The 27,618-nt window shown below is 37.5% G+C and overlaps 1 protein-coding gene across 2 annotated transcripts in view; it reads left to right on the forward strand.

The window, feature by feature from the left end:
* Positions 1-27,618, forward strand: part of SMG7 (SMG7 nonsense mediated mRNA decay factor) — a 107,874-nt gene that overhangs the window by 32,387 nt on the left and 47,869 nt on the right. Inside the window, exon 2 of one of the 2 annotated variants that reach the window (XM_006887754.1) lies at positions 25,996-26,027. The exons of the other annotated variant lie outside the window; for it this stretch is intronic. Within the exon in view, the coding sequence (XP_006887816.1) occupies positions 25,996-26,027 (32 nt within the window). The remainder of the gene's footprint in view (positions 1-25,995; positions 26,028-27,618) is intronic. 2 annotated transcript variants of the gene reach the window in all.

Raw genomic sequence — 27,618 nt, forward strand, 5'->3', positions numbered from 1 at the left:
ATAACAATCCTCCTGTTGGGTTTCCAGGGCTGTAAGTCTTAACAGAGGAGATTACCCATCTTTTCCCAAGGAGCCACTTGTGCATCTGAGCCTTTAGATTAGCAGCATAACTCATTACAGACTAGTTCTACCAGAGTTCCTTTTCAGGTCTGCTATAGATACTCAGTCTGTATACTGAGCACATAATTTAAGAAGCCGGATTCTGTGAGGAAGAAAGAATGTGGAATGTGGCGTCAGGATTGAAGGAAGACTCATCAACATCCTACATTATGCAGATGATAGAACTTTGCTTGCTGAAAGTGAGAATATGAGATACTTGCTGCTGAAGATCAAGAACTACAGCTTTCAGTATGGATTTAATCTTCACATCAGGGAAACAGTTCCTTACCACAGGACCAACAGTCAGCATTATGATAGATGGGAAAAGGACTGAAGCTGTCAAAGATTTCATCTTCCTTGGATCAACAGTCAACACTCACGGTATTATCATCCAGGAAACCAAATGCATTGGTATGCATTTGACTGTGTGGATCACAACAAATTGTGGCTAACCTTGAGAAGAATGGGAATCCCAAAACACTTGATTGTGTCTTAAATCCATAAGGGAAAAGGGGAAACTATTTTGTCGGGATCCCCTTTGTCCCACTTTGTGCTTTTATTTCAAACAAACCTTTCCCATTTTGGATATTAATGTTACATGTCATCAAGTCGACTCCCAACTCAGAGGGCCCCTCTGTATAGCAGAGCTTAATAACAATCTCTGCTGTGCTTAGTGTTGCAGTTACTTTAGCAGTCCATATTATTGATAGTCTTCCTGTTTTTAGCATGCATGATGTCCTTTCCCAGGGATTGGTTTATCCTCACAGTTGAAGAGAATCATATAAATAGGTAATTAGTAGAATTCCATATTTGTGTCCATAAAAAAAAACAGTGCAAAAGTTATCAAATATATCATTATTATCTTACACAGATGAAATTTAGCTACAGTATTTAAAAATGGCTGGAGCAGTATATTGACAAATGCTAGAAATGCAAGATGGATTCAGAAGAAGCCATGGAACAAGGAATGTTCTTGCCAACATCAGAAAAATTTTGGTTAAAAGTAGAGCATACCAAAAAAAAAAAAAGTAGAGCATACTGTAAAAAATGTTTACTTTGTTTTTTTGACTATGCAAAATAATTTGACTCTATGGATCATATAATCAAGAATGAGAATTCCAGAACACTTCATATGGGACCTGTAAATGTATAAGAAACAGATAAAGTAAAACAAGAGGTTACATAATCATAGAATCTGACACATAATAAAAAATCAAATCCAATGCTATCAAGTTGATGCTAACTCATAATCACCCTCTATCAAGTTTTCAAAGCTGTAAATTTTAACAGTGGGAGACTGTGCATCTTTCCCTCTTGGAGCAGCTGATGGATTTGAACTGCTGGAAATACATGGCCTTTAGATTAGCAGTGCAATACCCTGCAGGCTAAGCCACCAGACCTCCTGTAGCATATAACAGTTAAGTGCTGTCTAGTCAGATAAGACTCATAACAACCTTATAAACAATAGATCTGAACTTTGTCCTATCCTATGTGTTCCTTATCATCCTCAACACATTTTAATCCATTACTAAAGACACTATATCAGTCCAGCTTACTGAGGACCTTGCTTGCATCTTGGTACCACCAGTCAGAAGAAGTCAGAAGATCTGGAGACATATAAGATGGGGAAAACCTGTTGTCAAGGACCTTTCCAAAGTCTGAAGAACAATTAAGGCATTTTAAAGACTAAGGTGTGCCTGATTGAAGCCATAGTCTTGCATCTGAGAGCTAGCTGGACAGTGACTAAGAATGGCAGGAGAAGAATTGATGTATTTGAGTTGTAGGAGAACAGTGCTGAATATCTTGTGAACTGCCAAAAGAACAAACATAAGTTTTAGAGAAAGTTCATCGAGAGTGTTCTTGAAGGCAAAGATGATGAAGCTTTGTCTTAAATATTTTGGACATGTTGTTAGGCAAGGTTATTCATTGGAAAGGGATGTGGCTCATGATCATTATGTATAAAAAGAAGCAAGTACCAGTAAACAGTAATAAATTACTTTGTCTACATCTTTGAGTTAGTTAATCCTTCCCCCCCCCCTTTGGGGATGTGGAGGTTTGACATATATACCCTGATAAAACACTGAAAAAAGATAATTCAACTCATGAGCCTTTGCTTTTAAACAAACATATACTGCTTGCTGCTTTGTTGATCTTTCTCATTAGAATTTAAATCTGTTTTGTCATCATTATATACTTTACCCATAACACTATGTCTAGTATATAGAACTGTTCAAGTTCAGTGAATGAAGCTCAAACCCTGCGTTTTTCAGCTGACTTTGGAATTTAAGCATTATTCATTTCATCTATAATTGTGATTTGATTGCTTTAACTGTTTTTACCCCTTGGTTAGCAGTTCAGTTTTATTAAACCAGCTCTTGGTGTGTTCTACCGGACATTCTTACTCTGGTATTCCCCAAAACTCTATTGGGTAATGGGTATTGGTCCTGCAGAGCGCATTTATCTTTCTGACAGTGAGAGAGATGAGAGTAACATTTTGGTCTAAATTTAGAATCTGTTTGAAAGGAAACAATATTTTATAATGTATTTTCTAAGAAACAAAGTTCAGAACGGGAAAAGACTTCCGTATTTTTCCTTGTCTTTCACATTATTTCAAATAAAGAAAAATAATTTAAATTTCTTCAAGGGGATTCTCTGTTATTGTGGGTTAACTCATATTTTCCTCCTCTCCTCTATCTAGAATGTCTTAAACCATTCTACCTTATGAGAAATTGGATGTTCTTGCAGATAGTCATTGTGGGAGAAAACGTTTCATTTAAGTCCCAGATGAGGACCGGAAACTTGAAATCAGAGGAGCATCTGAAATCAAGTAATATTAGGTAGGATAAAAATTATAAGGGATTTCTCCATGTTTTTCTTCCTTATAAAGATGTATTTTTAAGTGTTAATATTATTAGTTAATAATAACTAATAGAAGAATTAGAGACTTTGTTGAAACTTTTGACATTGACCAAGATGGGGGATGGGAGTGCTAAGTCTTGTCTTTTTTAAAAAATCGTATTTGGCTTCATGAGAACCTTGTCATATGTATACTTTGTCATTATCATGAACATGTATGTCAAGTGGAGTCCTCAGAGTGTTAGCTTTCCATTCAGTATGTTAACATTGTATTGAAACCTCCTAGGTAGGTATCTATGATGGTTTGCTAGAAAAACTTTTTATAAGTACTGAGTAAATCTTGTCACAATAATTTGTCAGTTAAAGTGACAGAACATGTAAATGCTTGATTTCCACGCATCTTATAATTAAAAAGCAATAATAACTCATTCAGTCATTACCCTTGAGTTGAAACCTATGAGTTGGAATCTTGAGTTGGGAAATGACCGTCCATGGGTTTCTGATGCTGTAGATCCCATGGGAGAAAATGTCCCATCTTTCTCCTGCAAAGTTGCTGGTAGATTTGAGCTACCAGAAAGGCTCAGCTTTTGAATTTGCATTGCAACTCCCTACAGATAATGCCACCACGCTCCCTTAATGAACAGTAATGGTTACCACTTAAAAGTTAATACCATGGCATTGGATAGCCATTCAAGAAATCCTGCTTTATTGTGTAATGCTCATGTGCACTGACTCTGGAACCAGACAGCAGAGGGCAACCCAGCCTTTACCACTTTCTAATTGTGTGAGCTTGCACAAATTATTTAACACTCTTTGTGTTAGTTTTATGTCAGGTAAGGAAGGGTACTTTTATTACTTGCTTTATAGAATTGTAATGAGGATGATGGATTTATTGCTTCTGAACAGACCTGGCAAAGAGTAGATGATCAAAACTGTATTGTTGTTGTTATGTGCCATCAAGTAGACTGCGACTCATAATAGCAATCCCATGAACAGTGGCTCGCAACCTAGCCCTGTCTTGGGCAAACCTCTCTGTCTCTAATACACCTGACTCCATTGCCACAATCACTGTGTTAGTCCGTCTCATCCAGGGTCTTCCTCTCTTGCGCTGACTCTACCCTTCTTACCATTATGTCCTCTTCCAAAAACTGGTCCTTTCTGGCCACATGAAACGGAGTTTCAAAATCTTTGTCTCCAAGGAGCAGCTTAGTTTCACCTTTTCAGTGACAGACCTGTTTGCTCTCTTGGCAGTCTATAGTATGTTCAGTTCTCTTTTCCAGCACCACAACTCAAAGTTAGGGATTCTTCTCTTGTCCATATTCACTTCTCAGATGCATAGCAAGTAATTGAGAAAACCATGATCTGGATCAGACACACATTAGTATCTAGACTGACACAATACAAAGCTATAGTATTACTAGACTGTTAGTTAATTCTCAACAGCTGTATATAGAGCCTTAATTAGGATAGTATTTCTATAATTTATAACTTTTTTTAAAAGTGTTTTCTCTTTTTTTTTAAATTTTATAACTTCTTGATACGTTACCAGGTTTGTAATTTTGAAAGATACTTGCTAAATTATAAAACAATTAAATCTTTGGGAAGAAGAAAAATTACAATCTCAGTTCTTTTGCTTTTTATAAAAAATTTACTTCTAGATTTATTTCCTTTCCACCTCCATGATGCATACTAAGACTTTAGTTATCATAACATTCAGATAGTTTTGTTACTAATTGTCATATAGGATGATAGAAGACCTAGGATTCTTGTCTTAAATCTTGGAATGTTCTTTTCCTTAACCCATTGTGACACTTCTGAAAGATACCATAAAGCGGTAGTGGGACTAGCCACGTAGTATCAGATTAGCTGATCTGACTTTGTGATCATTTTCTTATACCATAGTTGGCTCAACCTCCCCCCTCTCCCTTTGAACCATTACTTAGATTCTTTTATGTAGCTTGGTTGTTTTAATCTGTTCTAATTCTCAAGGATAATGTTATTCCCATTTTAAAAATGAAATTGAGGGTTCTTCAGAAGTACCTGGGTACTTTATCTACTGTCACTATAACAGAAATACCAGAAGTGAGTGACTTGAGTAAATAAATTTGTTTTCTAACAGTTTGGGAAGGTAGATATCTGAATAAAGGGTACGGCTTCTAAAAGGGGTCCATTCTCTGCTGACTCTGGGAGAAAGTACTTACCTCCTTAGGTTGTTTCCTGATTCCTTGGAGATCTCCAAATGGTTTTGTATTGAGTGTTCCCCATCTCTGCTCTGCTATCTTCAGTTTATTTTATAACTCAGAAGTAATTGACCCAGGATACATCGCATACTAATCCTGCTTCATTAACATGCTAAAGATAGTCCATTCTCAAATGAGTTTCTGACCATTGGCATACAGATTAGAATGTCTAGCATATCTGAAAAGGATATAATTGAATCTATAACAGTAACTTCATGCTAATGTTAGGTAACATCAAGTCAGAACTGACCTTCCAGCAGGTTTCAGAGACTAAAAGCACATAGGAGGAGATTGCTGATCTCTCTCCCTTGGAGCAGCTGGTGGGTTTGAACCTTGTGCTTTCAGGCTGGTAGTGCAGTTCTGTATCCACAAGCTCAGCAGAGTTCCCTTACTCTAATATATAAGAAAGCCTAACCTCAGGCCTGCTTTATTCTGTCATATTTTCTACTATATGTTAAAATAAACCAACCCAACCCTCAAACTCAGTACCATTGAACCAGTTACCAATCATAGCACTCCTTGATCAGGTTTCTGAGACTAATCTTAAGGGAGTCAAAGGAAGTGCTTGCTGGTGGATTCGAATTGCTAGAGTCTTGATGCCTTTTGATTGACTACACAACACACTATGGACTACACCACCTAAAACTGCTTCCTGTATGCTGCATATTTTACCATTCACTAATTGAACAAATTTTGTGTAAATGGTAGCTACCATAATGGCAGGAATTATTCTGTATACTATGTGTATCACCTAAACATCGTCTTCCCCTTCATTCTCAGTAGCCATTCTCGTGCCCTAGTTTTACTCTAGACATAAATCTCCATCCTTTTCTTCACTCTATTGAAATTATCTATCTATGCCTTTTAATCTTTTACTCTACAGTTTTTTCAAGTATTGCTATTGTTATATGCTGTCAAGTTGAGGATGACTCCTAGCTACCCTGTTAACAACATAGGGTCAAAAATTTAAACCCTGTCCTATCCTCTACCATCTTCATGTCTCTTTCCAAGGAATAGCTTCTCCTAACAAAATGTCCAGAGATTAAGCTTTGTCATTTTTGTCTCCGAGGAGCACTCTTACCACACCTTCTCCAAGACACATCTGTTTGTTCTTTTGGCAAACCATGAGATAGTCACAATTATTCTCCAGTACTACAGCTCAAAGACATTGACTCTTCTTCTGTCATCCTTATATATTGTCTAGCTCTCAGATACATAGCAGGTGATGGCTTGAAATCAGGCACACCCTAATCTTTAGATTGACATTAATACTCTAGGACTTTGGAGAGGCCCCTGATAGCAAACATTCCCAATAATATACATCTCCAGGTCAGACTGCTGGTAACAAGAGTTTTAATTTATGGATCCAGGCAAGCTAAATTGCTGATAACTTCAGTCTTCTCTCCATCTGTCATGATGTTACCCAATAGCCCAGTGGTGAGGGTTGTTTTCTTGATGTTAATATATTATTGATATTGAAGGATGTAGTTTGTGATCTTCTACAGCAAGCATTTAAAATCCTCCTCACTTTTTTTTAGCAAGCAAGATGTCATCTGCATAATAATGCAGGATACTGAAGAGTCTTCCTCTGATCCTGATTCCTCATTCTACATAAAGTCCAGCTTCTCAAATGATTTGTTCAAAATATAGCCTCTAGATGCATTAGTAATAATGATGATGATGATGATAAAAATAATGACTGGAATGCCAAGTTGGAGACAAAGAAGGACTGATAGCCAGAAATTAATAACTTAGTGCCAGGAATGAGACTGGAACATAACCATTGACTATACACATGGACTTCACCTTATGGATTGCACATGGTCAAATTGACTACATCTGAAAAGAATTCTTAAGCTCAGTTTTCAGCAGCCAAAATCAATCCAGATGCTAACTGTGGGACAGATCATCAATTACTCCTGTGCAAGTTCAAATTGAGGCTTAAGGTTGAGGTCTGATTGCCTAATGGTAAGGAATTATGCTGCCAACCCAAAGATATGAAGTTCAAATCCACCAACTGCTCTGCAGGAGAAGGGGAGGCAGTATCCTGTGTGATTTACTGCCTCTGAAAACCCACTTTGAAAACGTTCCGACATGACAGTTGTTGTTATTGTTGTTATGTGCCATCGAGTCACTTGTGACTCACAGCGACCCTATGTATAACAGCGTTAAACTCTGCTCTGTCCTGTGCCAATCACACTGTCTCTGATACTCCCATCCCAATTGCCCCAGTCACTGAATCAGTCTACCTCAGAGAGGGCCTTCCCCTCCTGCGTCGTACATAACAAAACCCAAAATATAACCTTGAATCTGTCCTACTTGAATTGAAAAATAAGGCGGGAGGAGGGGGAAGAAAAATAGGTTTGAGGCATTGAACACTAATGACTGATGAGTTGTGGGATGATGTCAAAAGTATCATCCATGAATAGAGCAAAAGGTTATTACAGAGGAGAAAAACGGACCAAAATGGATGTCAAAAGAGACTCTGGAGAGTGATTTATTTGGAATGAAAAAATTTATTTTAATTTGACTTAGTAGTTGTGATTTCTGAATGATCACCATTTTAACTATTGCTAGCTTAACATGCTTTTGTACTAATTTCCCATAATGACATATATTCCAACGGTATACCATTCTAAGCCCATCTCCTTACTTTCAGTATTGATCTGATCTTCTGCTATATCTCTGAAATTGAAAAAGTATATCTGAAATTTCTTGACATATCTTTGATTCCCCACTTAATCCATAAGGAAAGCAAAAGGTCATTACAAAGAGAAAAAAGAAAAGACCAAAATAGATGTCAAGAAGAGACTGAAAATTACACTTGAGTGTCAAGAAGATAAAGAGATAAAAAAGTAAAGGAAATTAATAGACAATTTCAAAGGGCAGTTCAAGAAGATAGAATAGTATAATGGAATTTACAGAGAGCTGGAATTGGGAAAATACAAAGGAAGAAACTCATTTGGCATTTTTCAAGCTGAAAGAACTAAAAAACAAATTCAAGCCTTGAATGACAACACTGAGAGACTCTATGGAAAAAATCTTGAACAATCCAGAAAGCATCAGAAGAAGATGGAGGGAGAACAGAGAGAGTCACTATACCAATAAGAATTGCCTGAAAGGACACCTGGAGGGAGAACAGAGAGAGTCACTATACCAATAAGAATTGCCTGAAAGGACACCTTTTCAGGAAGTAACACATGATCAAAAACTTGTAGTAATGAAGGAAGTTGTTCAAACTGCATTGGGGAAAAAGAAGACCCCAGAATTGATGGAATACTGACATGTTTTAGCAAACAGATGGTAGCACTGGACATACTCACCAGTCTGTGCCAGGATATTTGGAAACTGCTCCTGTGTGATGATTTTCTGAAAACCCACTGGAGAGTCAGCTATACGTCATTTCCTACTCAATGGAACCTAACAACTTTTGATTACTTTTACATTATTCAGTACCCATTTTATTTTCCATACATCACTGTTACACTTGACATTGGCCTAGTGGCAAAAAGTTGGGTTACACTCTCAAAGGCACATGGTTCGAATCAACGGTCTTCTAGATAGGAGAAGGATAAGCATTCTGCTCTTGTGTGAGTAACTGCTTCGGAAAATCAAAATCCACTGGACGATGGGTTGGCTGTGAGTTAGTGTTGATTCTAGAGCACACAATAACTTCATGATTTGGGTTTCTTTTTATCTGTCCCACCCATCTGCCTTTCTGGACAACTGTTACTTGTTCGTTGTTTATCTGCCACACTATTCCAGTCATTCTGTAACTTGTTTGCTGTAGAGCTAGAACTGACTCATAGCTAACTCTCCAGCAGGTTTTAAGAGGCAGTGTAATAGTATGAGAGAGTATCCTTTTCCTGTGAGTAGCTGGTATATTTGAACCACGTACTTTTGGGATTACAGTGCAGCTTCTTACCAGTAAGCCACTAGAGTTCCCTATAACTGTCCTTAGTCTCTTCTATTCTTGACATCTCAGATGCTTGCTTAGGTCTACTTTACAATCTATGAGTAAACTTTAGACGCTCTTAGTCTTTGGTTAATTGAACTTCTAGACATTTCTTTAATCATTTTCTTTTCATCCATCTCTATATTACCAGTACCTTGTTTCTGATCTTACCCTTTTAAAACTCATCTTCGATACATCTTGTTTTTAAAAATGTAAATCTGACAATGCCTGCTTAAAAGTTAGCACAATTTTCTGTTATCTCAAAGGACAGACTCAAGTCTTTAACATGTCGTGCAAGACATCCCAAAGCCTGTCTTTTGCCTTGACTCTCTAGCTCTGTTTTCAGACCCTGTACATACACTTGTAGTACATTGTTTTGTGTTTGGTGGATTAGTTATAGCAACATATCTGCATTTCAACCACTGTGCCTTGTGTTTTATGCTTCATTCTGCCTCATTCATCGTTATGACTGTCACCATAATGTTGACTTTATTTTTAATTTGTTTTTTCTACCTTTTTGTTCATTAAAATCCTCACAACAGAGTAGGTTCTTAATAAAACTAGAGAAACTTTTTTTAAAATACAAATTGTATAACACTTGTGTGTTGGAAATTTATGACGGATTGTCGAATACCATGCAGAAGAAGCAAGATACTTCTCTCATCTTAAGAGAAAGATTCAGGGGAGCTCTGGTGGCCTAGTGGCATGAAGCTGCACTGTAGTCCCAGAGGCATAAAGTTTGAATCCACCAGATGCTCTGCTGGAGAAGGAGAGGCAATTTCTTCCTGTACCAGTCAGATCTGATTTGACGGCACACACACAAAATAATAAAAATTTAAAAAAAAAAAGAGAGAAAGAGTCATTGAGAAGCAACATAATCTCCACATACTCTTTTCTACATGAAATTCAACAGTAGACTAATAAGATTTTTTCCTCATTAGTACTATGAAATGTCCTTAGAGAGTTACAAGTGTATTTATACTCCTTATAGTGTCTTACCTGTTACTTAGTAAAAATAATTATGATTAAATTGTCCTTGGAAAAAAGATTTCATTCTGGAAAAAGTGGAGAGTTGGAAAAAGAGAAGATGACCCTCAAGATGGATTGACAGTGTCTGTAAGAATGGGCTGGAGTGTATTTGAGATTATAAGGATGGCATAGGACAGGACAAGGTTCATGATCTGTTCATAGAGTTGCTCTAAATCATAGTTGACTTGATGTTGCCTAACAGCATCAAACTGGTAAGGAGCTCTGGTGGCATGTTGTGTAATGGATCAGCCTGCTAACAGATTTGTCTACAATTTTAATTCACCAGCAACTCTGCAGGGTGAAAAACAGTCTGCCCGTAAAGATTTACAGCCTTAAAAACCTAATACAGCATTGTTCTATGTTGGGACCAATTCCACAGAACTGAGTTTTTATCATCTAAAAAATACTCAGTATGTGGAAAGAAATAAACACATAATTTGAATTACGGTATCCTTTCACTTAAATTGTCAAAAATGAGAAAAATGATTGATCTTCCCCTAGCAGCATTGACATTTGAAAGATGTTGGCTTATTTTTTCTGAATTCTGCTTATAAAAGAAATATAAAAATGAAACTCGAGCTTACTGTCATCAAGTTGTGAGTCATAGGGAGTCTCCTTCAGGTTATCTGAACCTGAGACTTGTCCATCTTTCTCCCTCAGAATATCTGGTAGATTCTAACCAACAGCCTTAGTAGCCAATTATGTTACAATATGCTACCAGGGGTTCATCAAAGAAGAAGTAGACAGTCAAGAATTCAGGCTTTAAAAAAAAAAAAGAATTCAGGCTTAAGGATTCTCTACCTCTAATTTAGAAATATATTTGTAAACTGATGTTATATGTACATATAATAAAAATATTTATTAAATATAGCCATAATAGTGAGTTTGTTTTGATTTTTTTCCCCCCTCATCTAGTGACATTTTCAAAATTAGCACAACCTGGAATTGCCTAACTTTTATATCTGAATGGTGGTTATTAGAGTTCGTAGAACTATCTAAAATGCTAGAACGATCCTGCTTATTGCATACCATTGACTTGGAACCAACGTATAGCGGACACTCAGCAAGTTTCAGAGGCAGTAAATCGCACAGGAGAAGATTGCCCATTTTTCTCCCATTGAGTAGCTGGTGGATTCAAACCCTGTACCTTTGAGTTAGAAGCACAGTTCATATCATGAAGCTACCAGAGCTCTCTAATTAGCATATTTGCTTTAGAAAACCTCATTAAATTCTACATTTTCTTGTGGGGTTTTCAAGAAAAAGAATTATTACATTATAATAAATGTTAAACTATTGAAAGTTCCAGTGCTTTGATTTTTATTAAACATTATAATCTTGTGTAAGAGAGTAACTATTAGGATATGACTAGAAGCAGGACTGGAGCCCAGCTGCTTACTTAATTGGTCATCCTGGGGGTGAAAATCTGTTAGGTTGGAAAACACTAATTTGGTGATAAAGTGGTAACAAAATTGGTACATAGTGTAGATTAAATGGTTACTTTATATAAAGCACTTAGAATAGTGCTTGGCATTAATAAGTAGTACTTAACTACAACTCTGGTGGCATAGTTTTACATGTTGAGCTTCTTTTCTTGAAAAAAGATGGGCCATCTACTTCCATAAAGATTTAGAGCTTTATAAAACTGATGAAGGGTTCTCTAGGAGTTAAAGAAAGCTCACCAATATGGGTATCATAGTACATGGTGTATTAGAATTCATTAACTTCATTTCTAGACCTTGATGATCATGTTGGCTCCAGTACTACATCATTTAAGATTAGTAGATTTGGTGTATTTGCCAGTAAGTGCAAGAATAGTGAAACTTCCATCTTACATGCTTTGGGCACATTATAAAGAGGGCCAGTCTTGGTAAAAGACAATGCTTGGAAAAGTAAAGGATCAGTGAAGAGGAGAAAGACCCTCAACAGGATGAATTGAGACTGTGCCTACAAGAGTGGGCTTGAGCATAGGGAAGATTTTGAGGATCAGGCAGGGTTTTGATCTCTTGTTCTTAGGGTCATTGTGAGTCAAAGTTGATTTGACAACTCCTAACCACAACTAACATATATGTTTTTTATTTTATTCAGTCAGTATTTTTCTTTTTAATTGCTTGACAGAAATTTTTCTTTTTTAAAAAATAAAATTATGCATTTAATATTCTGAAAACTTTGCTTTATAACTGTTCAACTTTACTAGTTTATTATTGAAGACACTGTGATCTTAATTCTTAGATTCTTGTTTCTTCTGTTCCCACCATTAGTTCTGTTAGCTTAGAGTAAGAATAAAAAGGAATACATAGTGTTATGCCTTCTACCAAAAGAAAACATTTTACAAATCCAGATTTTTTTTTTTGTATAAGCATTCATTACAAATTGTTACGCTGCTAAAGGTTTTTAACAAAATCTGTAAGTTAACGAAAGTATAGGGATATTTTTCATGTAAAATAATATAGTTTTGTATAAAAATTTAAGTAGTTGATGGAAAAATCATGCATTCATTGATTCTGAGATATCACATATTATTTCTCAATTGTTTTTGTTAGGTGCCATTGAACCAAATATGACTCATATTAACATTACTGCAGTCACAGTGTCAATCCACCCGGTCAAGTGTCTTCCTCTCTTTTGTTTTCCCTCTACCTTCCTGAGCATAATGTCCCTCTCTAATGAATATCCTCTCTTAGCAACCTGCCCAGAGTGGGTGAGACAAAGTTTTATCATTGTTGTCTCCAAGGAGCACACTGGCTCTTCCTTCTCCAAGACATCTGTTTGGTCTTTCACCAGCCCATCCTAAAAGAGTCGATTCAGTACTCTTCTCCAACACTACATTTCAGAGGCATCAATTCATCTTTATTCACTGTCCAGCTATATTTCTAAATTGAGAGAGGGAATTGAATAATTAATTGTGTGGTGGTTGGGTTGGGATACCTCTTGAGATAAATAAGAAATATTACTCTTAGGTTAACCCTCACGCTTGTTTCATTGACTGTTTTGGAGACCCAGAAACAAACAAACAAAAGACAAGTATATAGGCCATGATATGCAGGCATTAACTGTTTACAATTTTATGAGTCAGTTTTTTAACGTTCTTTTTTTTCTGGAAAGATTAAAATACTAACTAATAAAAGTTTAGTCTTTGTTCTGACAGAATTAGTTATCCTTGATCTATAGGAAAATTTCTTTGGGAACTTTCACATATTTCACTTTCTATTTTGCATAAGTATTCACAAAGGAATTCCAGGGCCTATGGGGTAAGTAGTTATGCTGAATCCACCAGCTGCTTTGAGAGAGAAGATGGACAGTTTCCTCCAGTGAAATTTACAGAATCTCAGACTCTGCTGGAGGTTCAGCTGTGAGTGGTTTTTGTCTTGATAACACATCGCAGCATCACACACACACAAAATACCCTGACTTATTGCTTTGTATTGTTATGTTTCATTGAGTTGCCTGAGACTCCGTTACCCTGTGTACATTAGCTCTGAAAGCTGCCCTGTCCTGCGCTAGTATCATCGTCTCTAACATACCTAATCCCCTTGCTCTAGTCACTGAGTTTATCCATCTCAACCTGGGTCTTCCTCTCCTGTGCTATTTATTCACCCTTCCAACCATTATGTCCTTTTCTGAGGATGGTCGCTCCTAGCCATGTACCCAAAGTATGGGAGATGGAACCTCAAAATCCTTACTTCCAGGGAGCAAACTGTTTTCACCCTTTCCAGGCAGACCTGTTTGTTCTCCTGGCAGTCCACGGTATGTTCAACACTCTTCTCCAGCACCACAGCTCAAAGGCATATGTTGTTGTTGTTACGTGCCTGCGGCTCATAACGACCCTATGTACAACAGCCCTAAACCCTGCCCTATCCTATGCCACACTCATTGTCTCTAACACACCTACCCCCATTACCCCAGTGACTGAATCAATCCATCTCATTGAGGATCTTCCTCTCCTGTGCTGTGCCTCCACCCTCCCAAGCATGACTTCCTTCTCTAAGGACTGGTGCATCCTTGCAACACATCCAAAGTATGTCAGATGAAGCCTCAGAATCCTTGCCTCCAAAGAGCAGCCTGGCTACACTCTCTGCAGTACAAACCTGTTTGTTCTCTTAGCAGTCCATGGTATATTCAATACTTTTCTCCAGCACCACGGTTCAAAGGCATCAGTTCTCCTCCTCTCATCCCTAGTCATTGTCCAGCTCTCTGATGCATAGCAAGTGATTGCAAAGACCATGGCATGTATCAGGAGCACCTTAGTCTCCAGACTGACATCATTATTCTTAAGTACTTTGAAGAAGTCTCTAACCACAGACTTTCCCATTGCAATATGTTTTTTAATTTTCTGGCTGCTGGTGCCAAGATTGTTCACAAGAGTGTTGATTGTGGAGCCAAGCAAACTAAACCTGTGAACAATCTCAGTCTCATGATGCTGCCAGTTAGCCCAGTGGTGAGAATCTTTGTTTTCTTGCTATTGAGCCTCAATCCATACTGAAGGCTGCAGTCCCTGACCTTCCACAGCAAATGCTTCAGGTCTTCCTCAGTTTCAGCCAGCAGGGTTGTGTCATCTGCATAACACAGATTGTTGGTGAGTCTTCCTCCAGTCCTTATGCCCCATTTCCCCTCATAGAACTCAGCTTCCTGGATAATCTGTTCTGCATACAGGTTGAAAAGGTGTGGAGATCGGATACATCCCTGGCATACACATTTCCCAATTTTGAACCATGCAGTGTTTCCTTGCTCTGTTCTGACAAGTGCCTCCTGGTCCAAGTATACATTTCGCACAATCAAGTGTTCTGGGATTCCCATTCTTCTCAGAGTTAGCGACAGTTTGTTGTGATCTACACAGTCAAATGCCTTTGCATAATCAGTGAAACACAGACTTTCCTCAGGTACTCCCTGCTTTCAGCCAAGATCTGTCTAACATTAGCTACAAAATCCTTAGCACCACGAACCCTTCTAAACCCCATCTTCACTTCTGACAGTTCTCTGTTGATGTGCTGTTCTTCAGCAGAATCTTGTTTACATGTGATATTAATGATGCTGTTCGATAATTCCCACACCCTGTTAGATCAACTTTTCTTTGGAATGGGAACAGATAAAATCTCTTCCAGGGAGTTGTCATCCAGATTTCTTGGTGAGCAAATCTTGGACAGCATCTATTAATTGAAATATGTCAATTGGTAGATCATCAATTCCTGGGGCCTTATTTTTAGCCAATTCTTTCAAAGAGTTTGAACTTCTTCCTTCATCACCAAAGGCTCTTGCTCATAAGTTGTTTCATGAAATTCTTCTGTTTCTGCCAATTCCTTTCGATACAATAACTCTGTATATGCTTTCCATCTTTTTAATGCTTCCTGTATTGTTTAATATTCTGCCCAAAGCATCTTTAAGTATTTCAACTCAAGGCTTGAATTTCTTCTTCAGTTCCTTGAGCTTAAGAAAGCTGAGTGAGTTCAGTCCTTTTGATTTTCTGACTCCAGCTCTTTGCACATTTTATTATAATACTTTGTCTTGCTGCACTGCCTTTTGAAATCTTCTGTTCCTCTCCTTTATGTCTTTATTTTTTCCCCTTTGCTTTGGCTCCTCGGCATTCTGTTGCAATATTCAGAGTCTCCCGCCATCCAGTTTGCTCTTTACTTCCTCCTCTGTCTTTGTGACGACCTTTTGCACTCTTCCTAGATGATATACTTGATATCCTTCCATAACTCATCTGGTATTTGCTCATTAGTGTTCAAGGCCTCAAACCTGTTCCTGAGATGGTTTTGAAATTCAGATGGTATAGACTCAAGATCCTATTTTGGTTCCTGTGGATATTATTTTATTTCTTTTAGCTTCAGCTTGAACTTGAATATGAGTAGTTGGTGGTCTGTTCCACAGTCAGCACCAGGCCTACTTTTCACAGCTTCTCCAGCGGTTTTTCCCACAGATGTAATCAATCTAATTCCTATGCATACCATCAGGTGAAATCTATGTGTGTAACCTGTGTTTATGTTTCTAATAAAAGGTATTTGTAACAAATAAATGGTTGGTTGTGCAAAATTCTATCGTTCTATCTCCAGCTTCATTTCTGTCACAAAGTCCATGTATGTTTTCCCAACTACTGATACTTCTTCTCTGTTCCCAACTTTTGCATTCCAGTCACCCATTATTATTAATGCATCCTGATTGCATGTTCAGTCAATCTCTGACTGTGAAGGTTGGTAGAAATCTTCTATTTCCTCTTCTTTTGCTCTGGTTGTTGGTGCATATATTTGAATGATAGTAGTATTCACTGGACTTCCTTGTATGTGTATGGATATTATCCTGTAACTCACAATATTCTATTTAAAGACACACCTAGAAATGCCTTTTTTAACTATGAAAGCAAACCCATTTTTCCTCTCCTTTTCATTTCCAGCATAGTAGATCATATGATCGTCTGACTCAAAATGCCCGGTGCCAGTCATCTCAACTTGCCAATACTTAGTATGTCAATATTTATGTGTTTCATTTCTTCCTTAACAATAGGTAATTTTTCCACATTCATAGTTCTTAAAGGCATCTAATCTTCTTTTATTGTCCAGTTCTCTAATGCATAGCAAGTAATTGCAAAGACCATGGCCTGGATCAGGCACACCTTAGTTTCTTAGACATCATTGCCCTTAAATACTCTAGAGAGGTCCCTGACACCTGATTTTCCCAGTGTGATTTACAGCCTCTTGAAAACCTGCTGGAGGGAAAGCTATGTATTGATTTTCACTCTGTAGTTATGTGTGATTGGCATTTGAGTCATTAACATGAATGTCTTCCATCTTTAGTTTTACTGTTTTTCTTGAGCAGATTATTATCTATATAAAAATATGAAGTAAAATATTTGACCTTATCCTACTCTGAATCTGCTAGAATTATAATTACTCATCAATTGACTGATAGCCTACAAGAGAATAAATTGTAGATTGGTTCAGTTTTATACCTAATAAAAAGTACATTTGAAAGTAAATATTCTCAATAATAGAAGAAAGAGGTATGTACAAAATTTATTTTTGTTCTTAAAATCATGAAAATCCAGAAGTAGAACTTGATTGAACTATATTTAAAATGTGATTTGTGAATCAAGATAATATTTCTACTAGAATAAAAAATGTTTTGAAAAATGAGAGAACCTTGTAACATTCTTACAGCAAATCTTATTCACCATGAGGAATAAAAGGTGGAAACACAACTGATAAATGTGATTGGGAAGGCTTTTCCTAGGGCATAGCCTTAAATAAGTAAAAACAGTCATCAAATTACTCTGAATTAAGCTCCCAGTCTGATCTTTGGTGTCTGCTTCCTCCTCTCCCCAAAAAGCCACCAAACAAAAATTGAATTCTTCAGAAGAGAACTGTGCACTACACAAAACCATCTTACTCATTTATGTTCACAAAAACACTGATTCTTTCAAGAACTAGTTTATCCAAGGCTGAGGGCTCTAAATGACACCCAAGGCCAAATGGACTGGGAAGGTTGCTCTCCTGGACCACAAGCAGGATACATATTTATATTCGTTGATCCAGAACTAAAGTTTACAGAATTCATAATTGGCTGACACACTATCAAGGGAGTTAAAGGCAGAGTTGTTATTGTTGTTGTTGTGTGCTGTCAAGTCGCTTGCGAGTCATAGCGACCCTATGTACAACAGCCCTAAACTCTGCTCTGTCCTGTGCCAGTCACACTGTCTCTGACACAGCTATCCCGATTACTCCAGTCACTGAATCAATCACCTCATAGAGGGCCTTCCCCTCCTGCGCTGTCCCTCTACCCTACCAAGCATGATGTCCTTCTCCAAGGACCTCTTTATCCTTACAACATGTCCAAAGTATGTTAGACAGAGCCTCAGAATCCTTGCCTCCAAGGAGTCACCCAGTTTAACCCTTTCCAGTATAAATCTTTTTGCTTTCCTAGAAGTCCATGGTACCCTAAACACTCTTCTCCAGCACCACAGCTTAAAGGCATCAATTCTCCTTCTATCCTCCCTAGTCATTGTCCAACTCTCTGATGCATAACAAGTGACTGCAAAGACCATGGCCTGTATCAGTCGCACCTTAGTCTCCAGAGAGACACCATTGCTCTTCAGTACTTTGGAGAGGTCCCTAACAACAGACTTTCCCATGGCAATGCGCCTTTTAATTTCCTGGCTACTGGTGCCGAGAGTGTTGATTGTGGAGCCAAGCAAACTGAAGCTATGAACAATCTCAGTCTCTTCACCATCCATCCTGATGCTGCCAATTGGCCCAATGGTGAGAATCTTTGTCTTCTTGACATTGAGGCTCAATCCATATTGGAGGCTGCAGTCCTTGACCCTCTGCAGCAAGCGTTCAGGTCCTCCTCAGTTTCAGCAAGCAGGGTTGTGTCATCTGCATAACACAGATTGTTGATAGATCTTCCACCAATCCTGACCCAACGTTTCTCCTTATAGAGCCCAGCCTCCCTGATAATCTGTTCTGCATACAGGTTGAAAAGGTATGGAGACAGGACACATCCGTGGCGTATCCCCATCCCAATTTTGAACCATGCAGTGTTTCCTTGCTCTGTTCCAACAACTGCCTCTTGGTCCAGGTATAGGTTTCACATTAGCATGATCAAGTGTTCTGGGATTCCCATTCTTCTCAGAGTTAGCCACAGTTTGTTGTGATCCACACAGTCAGAATGCCTTTGCATAATCAATGAAACAGATACACATTCCTCTGCTAGTCCCTGTTTTCAGCTAAGATCCATCTAACATAAAGGCAGAGTAGTTTGAGAGAATTTGGATGTGTGGGTGCATAACATGTAAGTGGGAATACATGATTGGTCAGAGGTACAAGCTGTTTAGTTTTGCTACATGGTGGTCCAAGGCCAATTTTTTTTGATAGTGTAGTTGTGGGAAAAGTTAAGACAAGATTCCAGTCCATTGTTCATAGGGCTGCTGTGAATCAAAGTAGATTCGGGTACATAACAGTCTCCCATGAAGGGAACTCTGGTAGTGTATTGTGTAGGGAGTTGGTCTGCTAATCCAGATGTGCTGCTCTGCCAGTGTGATTTACAGCCTCCCAAAATCCAAGGGAGGATTGGCTCTGAGTGCTTTCTGACTCCATGGCAGTGAAGTTTTGGGAGTCTTCTTTTGAGTTTTTAGTTTATTATAAAGATATAGGCAACATCAATGTCTAAGATCCTTTGAACACTTGCTATTGCATCTTGTGTTTGTGACAAAGACCTTGTGGGAGTAGATTGGATAATGTTATCTTTGACCTCAACGTTATCTTTGACTTGATGGCTCAAGTCATCACCAAAGTTAAAGAGACTTACTTGGGAAGATGAGGCCATTTTTTATTAAGTTATATGGCATTTGCTTTTTAAAGGTGTAAACCAACATCCTTTTGCAGATTGTTTGAGGGTTGTTGTTTTTTTTTTTTTATGACCAAGTTCTGCTCATGAGTAGTGTGAATCCAGGCTATGTGAATACTAGTATTTAACTGCTCTTGTGGCATAATAGATAAACAGTTGTGCTGCCAACTCAAAGGCAGGCAGCTGCTCCTTTGGTTAAAGGAAGACAGTCACCTACCATGCTATTTACTCGCTGTAGAGTGAGCTATGTTATTATTTTTGGGTGCCTAAAAGTCAACTGTGACTTACAGCTATCTTAAGAATCACAGATCTGAACTTTGCCCTATTCTATGCCATTCTCACCATATACCTGAGCCCATTGTTAATCGTAACAGTCCTCCTTGTTGAGGGCAACTCTTAGTGTTGTTTTGTTTTGTTTTCATTTATTTTGGAAGGTTTGGAAGCAGGAGTTGCTTCCTAAACAGCATACCTCCAGAAACTCTGTGTACTTTGATAAATGTCTATAGTTATAGAAAGGCTTTAGTCCTTTTGTTTATAGGGTCACCATGAGTCGTGCTCAACTCGAAGGCAATCAGCAGCAACAACATAGTTAATTTATACTGCTGGTTCTCATAGTTTGTTATTGCACATCATGATTTTGTTGTTGGGAAACTTAATTTTTTAGAATGACTATTTTAGAACCGTTTTAAATTTATAGAAAAATTGTAGGAAAATCGCTGCTAACCATTTTACTCCTGCCCCCACATTGTTCCTTCCATTAACATACAAAACTTAGAGTTCACATTGAGCTTACCCTATAGTATAGTACTGAGTGTTTCAAAATGGCTTGTTGGCTGTGTATGCCATTATAATAACAGAGTCGTTTACCTAACCTAAAAATAATTTGTGCTCCATTTACTCTTCCTCTCTCCCTCACCTGATAAAAATCTTTTTAAAGACTGAGGAAATGAAAGGATTCACTTTATTTACTTTTTAGTGAAACGGAAAGTTACAATTCACCTTTTAAAAGGACCCCTCTCATAGAAATGGAAGAAAAAGGGTGAGATGTGGCTAGATTAATGTGAAGAGAATGAATTTTGCAATAGTAGTTTTGGCAAAGATGTTCATGTCTTGAATGAAAGTGCCTGCAAAGAAAGTGAAGTTATATTTAGTGGGTAAAATTCTCTGGAGGTGATAGATTGCTTGCCGAAGGTTAGAAGTTATCATAATGGTTTCCAGGTTTCTGACTTTACCTTTATGAAAACTCTCATGTATTTGCTAAGATAAAAACGCTAAAAAGAGTTATAAATGGGAGTTAAGGTCAGGACATACGTTTTGTTTTTAACCCCTTTTATATAACCAGTTCTTTAATAATTTGGGAGAGAAATAAGAATTAAAGTAGAATGTTGGGCAGACTTTAAAATGTGTGAAAGAATGTATATTTAAGGTATGAAATAGTCCAGTGGAGAAGGAAGTTTCAAAATTATTTTACGAGAAGGGTTGTGATGAAATTCACATCTTAATGAAAAATCATTAAGAGCAAAACACTACCTGATCCTGTATCATTTTTACGGTCATTGCTGTGTTTGAGCCCATTATCCCAGCCATTCTGTTAGTCCATCTCAATTAAAGTCTTTCTCTTTTTCACTCTTCCGCTACTTTACCAAGCATGATGTTCTCTAGTGGACCCCTCCTGATAACTGGTCTGAAGTGTATGGAACCTTTTCACCATCCTTTTAAGAAGCTGTATGACTATACTTCTCCTAAGACAGATTTATTTATTCATCTAGCATTCATTCTGTTGTAGTCTAGTCAACACTATGGGTTAAAGACATTAATTCTTCTATTTTCTGATTCATTATACAGCTTTTGAATGCATGTGAGTAAATTTAAAGTACAATGACTTGAGTCAGGAGCTCTGGTGACATGTTGTTTTATTATGTGCCATCCAGTTGTTTGCAACTCATAATGACCTTATGTACAACAGCTCTGATCCTGTTCTATCCTGAGCCAATGTCTCTGACACAGCTACCCCCGTTACCCTAGTCACTGAGTCAGTCCATCTCATCAAGGGTCTTCCTCTCTTATGCTGTCCCTCCACCCTCCCAAACATGTTGTTTCGCTACTAACCACATGTCTGTAGCAGTTTGAATCCACTGGCTTCTCTGGAGGAGAAAGCAGGTGAATTAACTCAGTGGCAGTGTTTTGTTTTGTAGGGTTTTTTGGGGGGGGGGTGTTTTTGTGTTGTTGTTTTTTTTTAGTTGAGTCAACTACACCTTGGTTCTCATAGTAAATCCTTGCTTCTTAACATCTTAAAGAGCTCTTTCTCATTGAAATTGCCCTAAGCAGTCTGTCATCTGATTTTTTGACTCCTGCTTTTCTTTTTATCATAATGTTGCTAATGGTTCAGGTGTGAGGAATTTTATTTTATGTTGAGGTGTATATCCCATGCTGAAGATAGTCTTTATCATCCTTAATTGCATAAACTGACTGTTTGACGTCCAGCATGCAAGGTTAACAAATCCCCTCCCCCTCCCCCAGTACTGAACCTTGTTCTTCAATTAGACTACTTTCTGGGATTATTTGTTAAAGCATACAGATTGAATAAGTGTGGTAAAAGGATACAGCTCTGATACACAGTTTTCTCACTTTAAATCCAGAGTATCCCTTTATTCAGTTTGAAGCAATTGCTTCTTGATCTTTATAAACGTTCCATAGGAGCACAATTAAGTGTTCTGAAATTCCCATTCTTTGCAGTGTTAACCATAATTTGTTATGATCCACACAGTTGAATGCTTTTGCATAGTTCATAAAACAGCAGGCAAGTGTCTAATACTCTGTGTTCAGGAGAGCTCTGGTGGCCTAGTGGCAATGAGCTGCAACTACAATCCCAGAGGCGCACGGTTCGAATCCACCAGATGCTTTGCTGGGGAAGGAGGGACAATCTCCTCCTGTACCAGTCAGATCTGATTTGACGGTACACTCACACAAAAGTAATAAAGTAAAAAAAAAAAAAATTTAAAAAAATTAATACTCTGTGTTCAGCCAAGATTTATCTCTTCTCAACAATAATACTGTGGTCCGCATCCTCTTCTAAATCCTACTTGAATTTCTGGCAGTTCTTTGTTGATGTACTTTTGCAACTATTTTTTTTTTAACTGTCTTTAGCATTATTTTTTTTTACACCTCCATGTGATACTGCTCAATAATTTCATTGGCTCACCTTATTTTGGAGTAGATATATGTAAATCTCTTGCGTTTGATTGTCCAAGTACCTCTTTTCAAATTTCTTTGCATAAACAAGTAGCACTTCCAGTTTGTATTTGATTGTTGTACATCTTAATCGGCATTCAAGCAGTTCTTGGACACTTACTTTTCCCAATAATTTCAGATTGGGCTTCTTTTTTTCAGTACCGTTGATTAGTTCTGAGTCATATGCTGCCTCTTAAAATGATAAAACACCAGCCAGTTATTTTTGATACAGTGATTCCATGTGTTCTTTTCCTCTATTTTTGATGCTTCCTGCAGCATTCAATATTTTGTCATCGAATCTTTCACTATTGCAACTCTACACTTGAATCCCTCATGTCCCCCACCCCTGTGCATTTCTCATCTTGAGAAATAAGAGTGTTCTGGTTTTCCAAATCCAGATTTTTGAAAACTGCCTTATAATGCAGTGTGTGCGTATAATGTATTATAATGATATAATGGTTCATACCACCCTTTGAGATCTTCTGTTCACATGATACTCATGCCACCCTTTGAAATCTTATGTTCACTTGTTTTACTATGCCATTTCTTCCACTCACTTTATTCTGCATTCAAAAACAGGGTTCAGAATTCTTCTGACATCAATTTTAGTCTCTTCCTTTTTTTCCCCTTGTCTTTTTAATGACCTCTTTTCTTCATAGATAATGTCCTTGATGTCATCCTACAACTCATCTGATCGTTGATCTTGAGTGTTTAGAGCATTAAATCTAATCTAGAGATGGTCTTTATATGTAAATGGGATGCACTTAAGATCATGCTTTGCCTCTAGTGCACTTATTCTAATTGTCTTTAACTTGAACTTGCATATAGGCAGTTGATGGTCTGTTCTACATACAGTTGGCCACAGGGTTGTTCTGACTGATGACACTGAGTTTCTCCATTATCTCCCACAGATACAGTTCCTTTAAGTCTTGTGTGTTTCGTCTATTGAGATGATATATATCATTGATTATTATGCTGTTGACAAAAAGATACTTGAAGTGAATAGTCTTTCAAAATTTATTATATGATCTCTGGCTTCATTTTTATTATAAAGTATGTATTTTCCAGCTCAGGATCTTCTTGTCCCTTGTTTTCAGCTGGTCATTCCCGTCATTTATCAGTACATCTTGATTGAAGTTGGACTGCTTCAGACAATAAATGTTGTTAACACTCTTCATTTTCTTCATCTTTGATAATAGTAGTTGTTGTTCGATGCCATCAAGTCAAGTTCTACTCCTCATGACCCTATGAATCAACATTTCTTCACCTTGCTCTATCCTGTGTTACCCTCATGAACTCCAGTATGTTTAAGCCCATTGTAGAGTGTGTCGGTCCATCTTGTTGAGAGTCTTCCTTGACCTTTCACCTTTTCCAGCATGATGTCTGTGTCCAAGGACTGTCCAAATATGCCCAAAGTATGTGAGCTGAAGTTTGACTGTCCTTGCCACTAGTGAACACCCCAGTTTGGCTTCTTCCAAGACAGACTTGTTTGTTCTTTTGGCAATCCATAGGATGGATAGTCAGTCCTCTACTTCAACACTATGATTCAGAGGCACCCATTCTTCTGTCATTTGTATTCATTGTCCAACTTTAAGATGATAGGAAGCAGTAAAAATGGTTGTGGCTTGGATCAGATGCACTTTAGTCTTTAAAATTATCTTGGTCCTCTTAAGCAGTTTGGAATGGTCCTTGATAGCATATTTTCTCATTACAACATGTCTTTTGATTTCTTAACTTTTGGCTACCATAGTTGTTTGGTACATAATTAGTGGTTGGAACATAAATTTTAGTAATATTTGTATCAATTGATATTACTGGGAGGCATATGGATAGTATCCTGTCATTGACCCTACCCCTCCACTGTTTCTTTATGTTACTGTGGTTTCCCTTAAGATGCTGTGACACTGGACACATTGCCACCAGTTTTTCAGAAGCCATCAAGGTCATTCATGGTAGACATGTATTTGCAGAGTTTTTAAACTAAAACTTGCTGAAAAGACTTTCTGACCTTTTTTTTTTAATAGTCAGTTGAAACCATATGAATAACAACATTGATACAGTGCTGAGTGATGAGCCACTCAAGATGAAAGACACTGAAAGTAAGACTAGAGAGGAGCTTCCTCTTCAAAGGAAGGCCTGCCTTAATAATTTATTGTTGTTAGGTGTATTAGAGTTGAATCCAACTCTTGCTGACCCTCCGGGGGGTTTTCAGAGGCAGCAAATCACAAGGGAAGAGTGTATCCATTTTTCTACTGTGGAGCAGCTGAGGGATTCAAACTTGGCGTGGCATCACAGCTTCTTACACACTAGGCTGCTAGATCCCCCTTACCTTAATGGTAGGAATCGGATAAAACGTTCGACTAATGAAGGATTTTCATTTGCTGATGTGACACAATTAAAAATGAGAAGAAATAGTTGCAAAAAGCAATAATTGGAATCTGGAATGCACGAACTGTATATTGAGGAAAATTGTGGGGGAAAAAAGTATGTAGAGCACTTAAAAGATCAGTATCTTGGGCATTAATGAGCTGAAATGATTATTGACAATTTTGTATTAGATAGTCATTTGGTCTACTATCCCAGATATGACAGATTTAAGAAAAGAGTCTCACATTCATCATCAAAAGGAACATTTCAAGATCTATCCTGTAATAAAATACAGTGCTGTCAATGAAAGTTTAATGTCCATAGGCCAATAAGGACGAGCATAACTAAGTGGAATTATAAAGGAGTTATGATAATTCTGGTATTTTGACATAGGTAACAAAGAAGACATTGTAAATGTAAGCAAATACTAAGTGGAAATTTGTTTCCCGTGAGGTGTGAGGCAGTCTTTTGTTTGAGGGGATTGTGAGTGAGTTAAGGGAGCAGTAATCTGGAGTTTGAGATTGGAGGTTTAAAATAGCTAAAGTGGCTAGTGAATTAAAAAGCAATAGAATTTCCTGGCTCCATTGATAAAACTTTTATTTCATGAATATCCCATAATATTATCTTAAATCGTATTTGGCTGGAAAAAAGCAAGGAGGTAACCTCTGTTCAGAAGAGATTATTGATAACCCTGTAAACTTTTTGTAGTGGTATAAATGTGCTAAGATGTAAGTGCTATCTTGGATATTAAAAAAAGTACACCATTTGTAGTGCTGCTGTTCATCCTTATTCCAATAGGTGATTTCACTTAACCTTTAGTGTTACTTATTTTACTCAACTCTTGTTTGCCTCTAACTAATGTTCTTTTTTCTTTCCTTTTTTTAGACAGGCAGAAGTCCTGAAGGCTGACATGACAGGTATTGACTGGCTGAACTGTTTTTCATTAATTTTATACCATTGAATTAAGGGAAGAATCTCTTTTTATCATGAGTGCTGCATGCAGTGTGTGATTGGCCGGTAACCTAAAGGTTAGCAGCCTGAACTCTTTGTCTATAGACGGAAATCCTAGTGACTGCTTCCCTAAGATTAGAACCAGGAAAACCCCATGGAGCAGTTCTGCTTTCACTCACATTGGGTCATTTGAGTCAGAATCTGCTCACCAGCAGTGTGCTTGGTTTTCTCTTTATCTTTCCTGTTTGACTTATAGTAAATATGGTCTTAATGGTCTTAATTATAAAATGGAGTGATAACTTACTATTAATTTAAAATATTTATTATTTTTATACTTCTGGAATTGTAGGCTAATTGTCTGCATGTTCATAGATAACCTTATTATCTTGCTACAGAAAAAAGCAAAAAAACCCATATGTATATTTACTTCGTATAACACCTCAGTTCTTCCCGTTAGTAGAATTTTCATCAATAGGATCACTTAAGCTATTGTGTTTTTTAATTACTGGAAACCTAATCTATTTAATGTGACAAATAAAATGCACAAGGCAGTATCAGCTATCTGTGTTATTTACCTTTTTTAAATATTTTATAACCTCAGTGAGGCAGCTTTGAATTTTACTTGTATAGGGACATTTGGCTCCCCAGAGATATAAACTAATATATTAAGGCTCCTAATTTTACCTGATGTTGTTGTTATGTGCCGTCGAGTCGTTTGCGACTCATAGCGACCCTATGCACAACAGCCCTAAACCCTGCTCTATCCTGCGCCAACTGCACTGCCTCTGACACACCCATCCCGATTACCCCAGTCACTGAACCAATCCATCTCATAGAGGGTCTTCCCCTCCTGCGCTGTCCCTCCACCCTCCCCCTTACTATACTACTCCTTTGCTTCATCAGTGAATCACAGCAGAATTGACTCAGTCTATAAACAATATTTATTTAGTGATTAGAAATTAGTAAAGAACTAACAAAATGAATGCTAGGCTGCATTTTTACTAGCCAGAAAACTTACTCAAATATCAAGATAATCTATATGCAAAATAGTATTCTAATGTTCATATTAAGATAAGCATAGCATTATCTACAGAATAGTAAATGTTACTCTGTGATGCAGCAGCAGAATACTAAATGCAGCCAGGTATTACTAACTGGCTATTGAATACAGATGTAAAATTCCATTAGTAAGGATATTAAGATGAAAACCTGGTAAGGATGTACTTTGCAAAAATCTCTGGCACACAATGTGGCCTCATCTTGGCATTAACAGATGGTCATAGCCTGACTTCCTATTTGGTTCTTACTTCACTTAGTGCTTCTCTGGCTTCTTGAGCTAGTTTAATCACTACTATGAGCCCTCCTTTGCATTAAGTATCAAATATGGATTGCTCACTGAAGTTCTTAGAATGTAATTTAGTAATCATTAAAATAGCATTCATCGTCATGGTTTTTTGTTTTTGTTTTTGTTTTTAATCGACATAGAGTAACAGTAGAATGCCCAAGTAGCATTCTGCTGGATAGTGAGCTCTTTGAGACTTCTACATTTGTGAGAAT

The sequence above is a fragment of the Elephantulus edwardii genome, unplaced genomic scaffold (assembly GCF_000299155.1).
Source record: "Elephantulus edwardii isolate Elephantulus edwardi_28Jun2011 unplaced genomic scaffold, EleEdw1.0 scaffold00061, whole genome shotgun sequence".
Classification (NCBI taxonomy): Eukaryota; Metazoa; Chordata; class Mammalia; order Macroscelidea; family Macroscelididae; genus Elephantulus; species Elephantulus edwardii.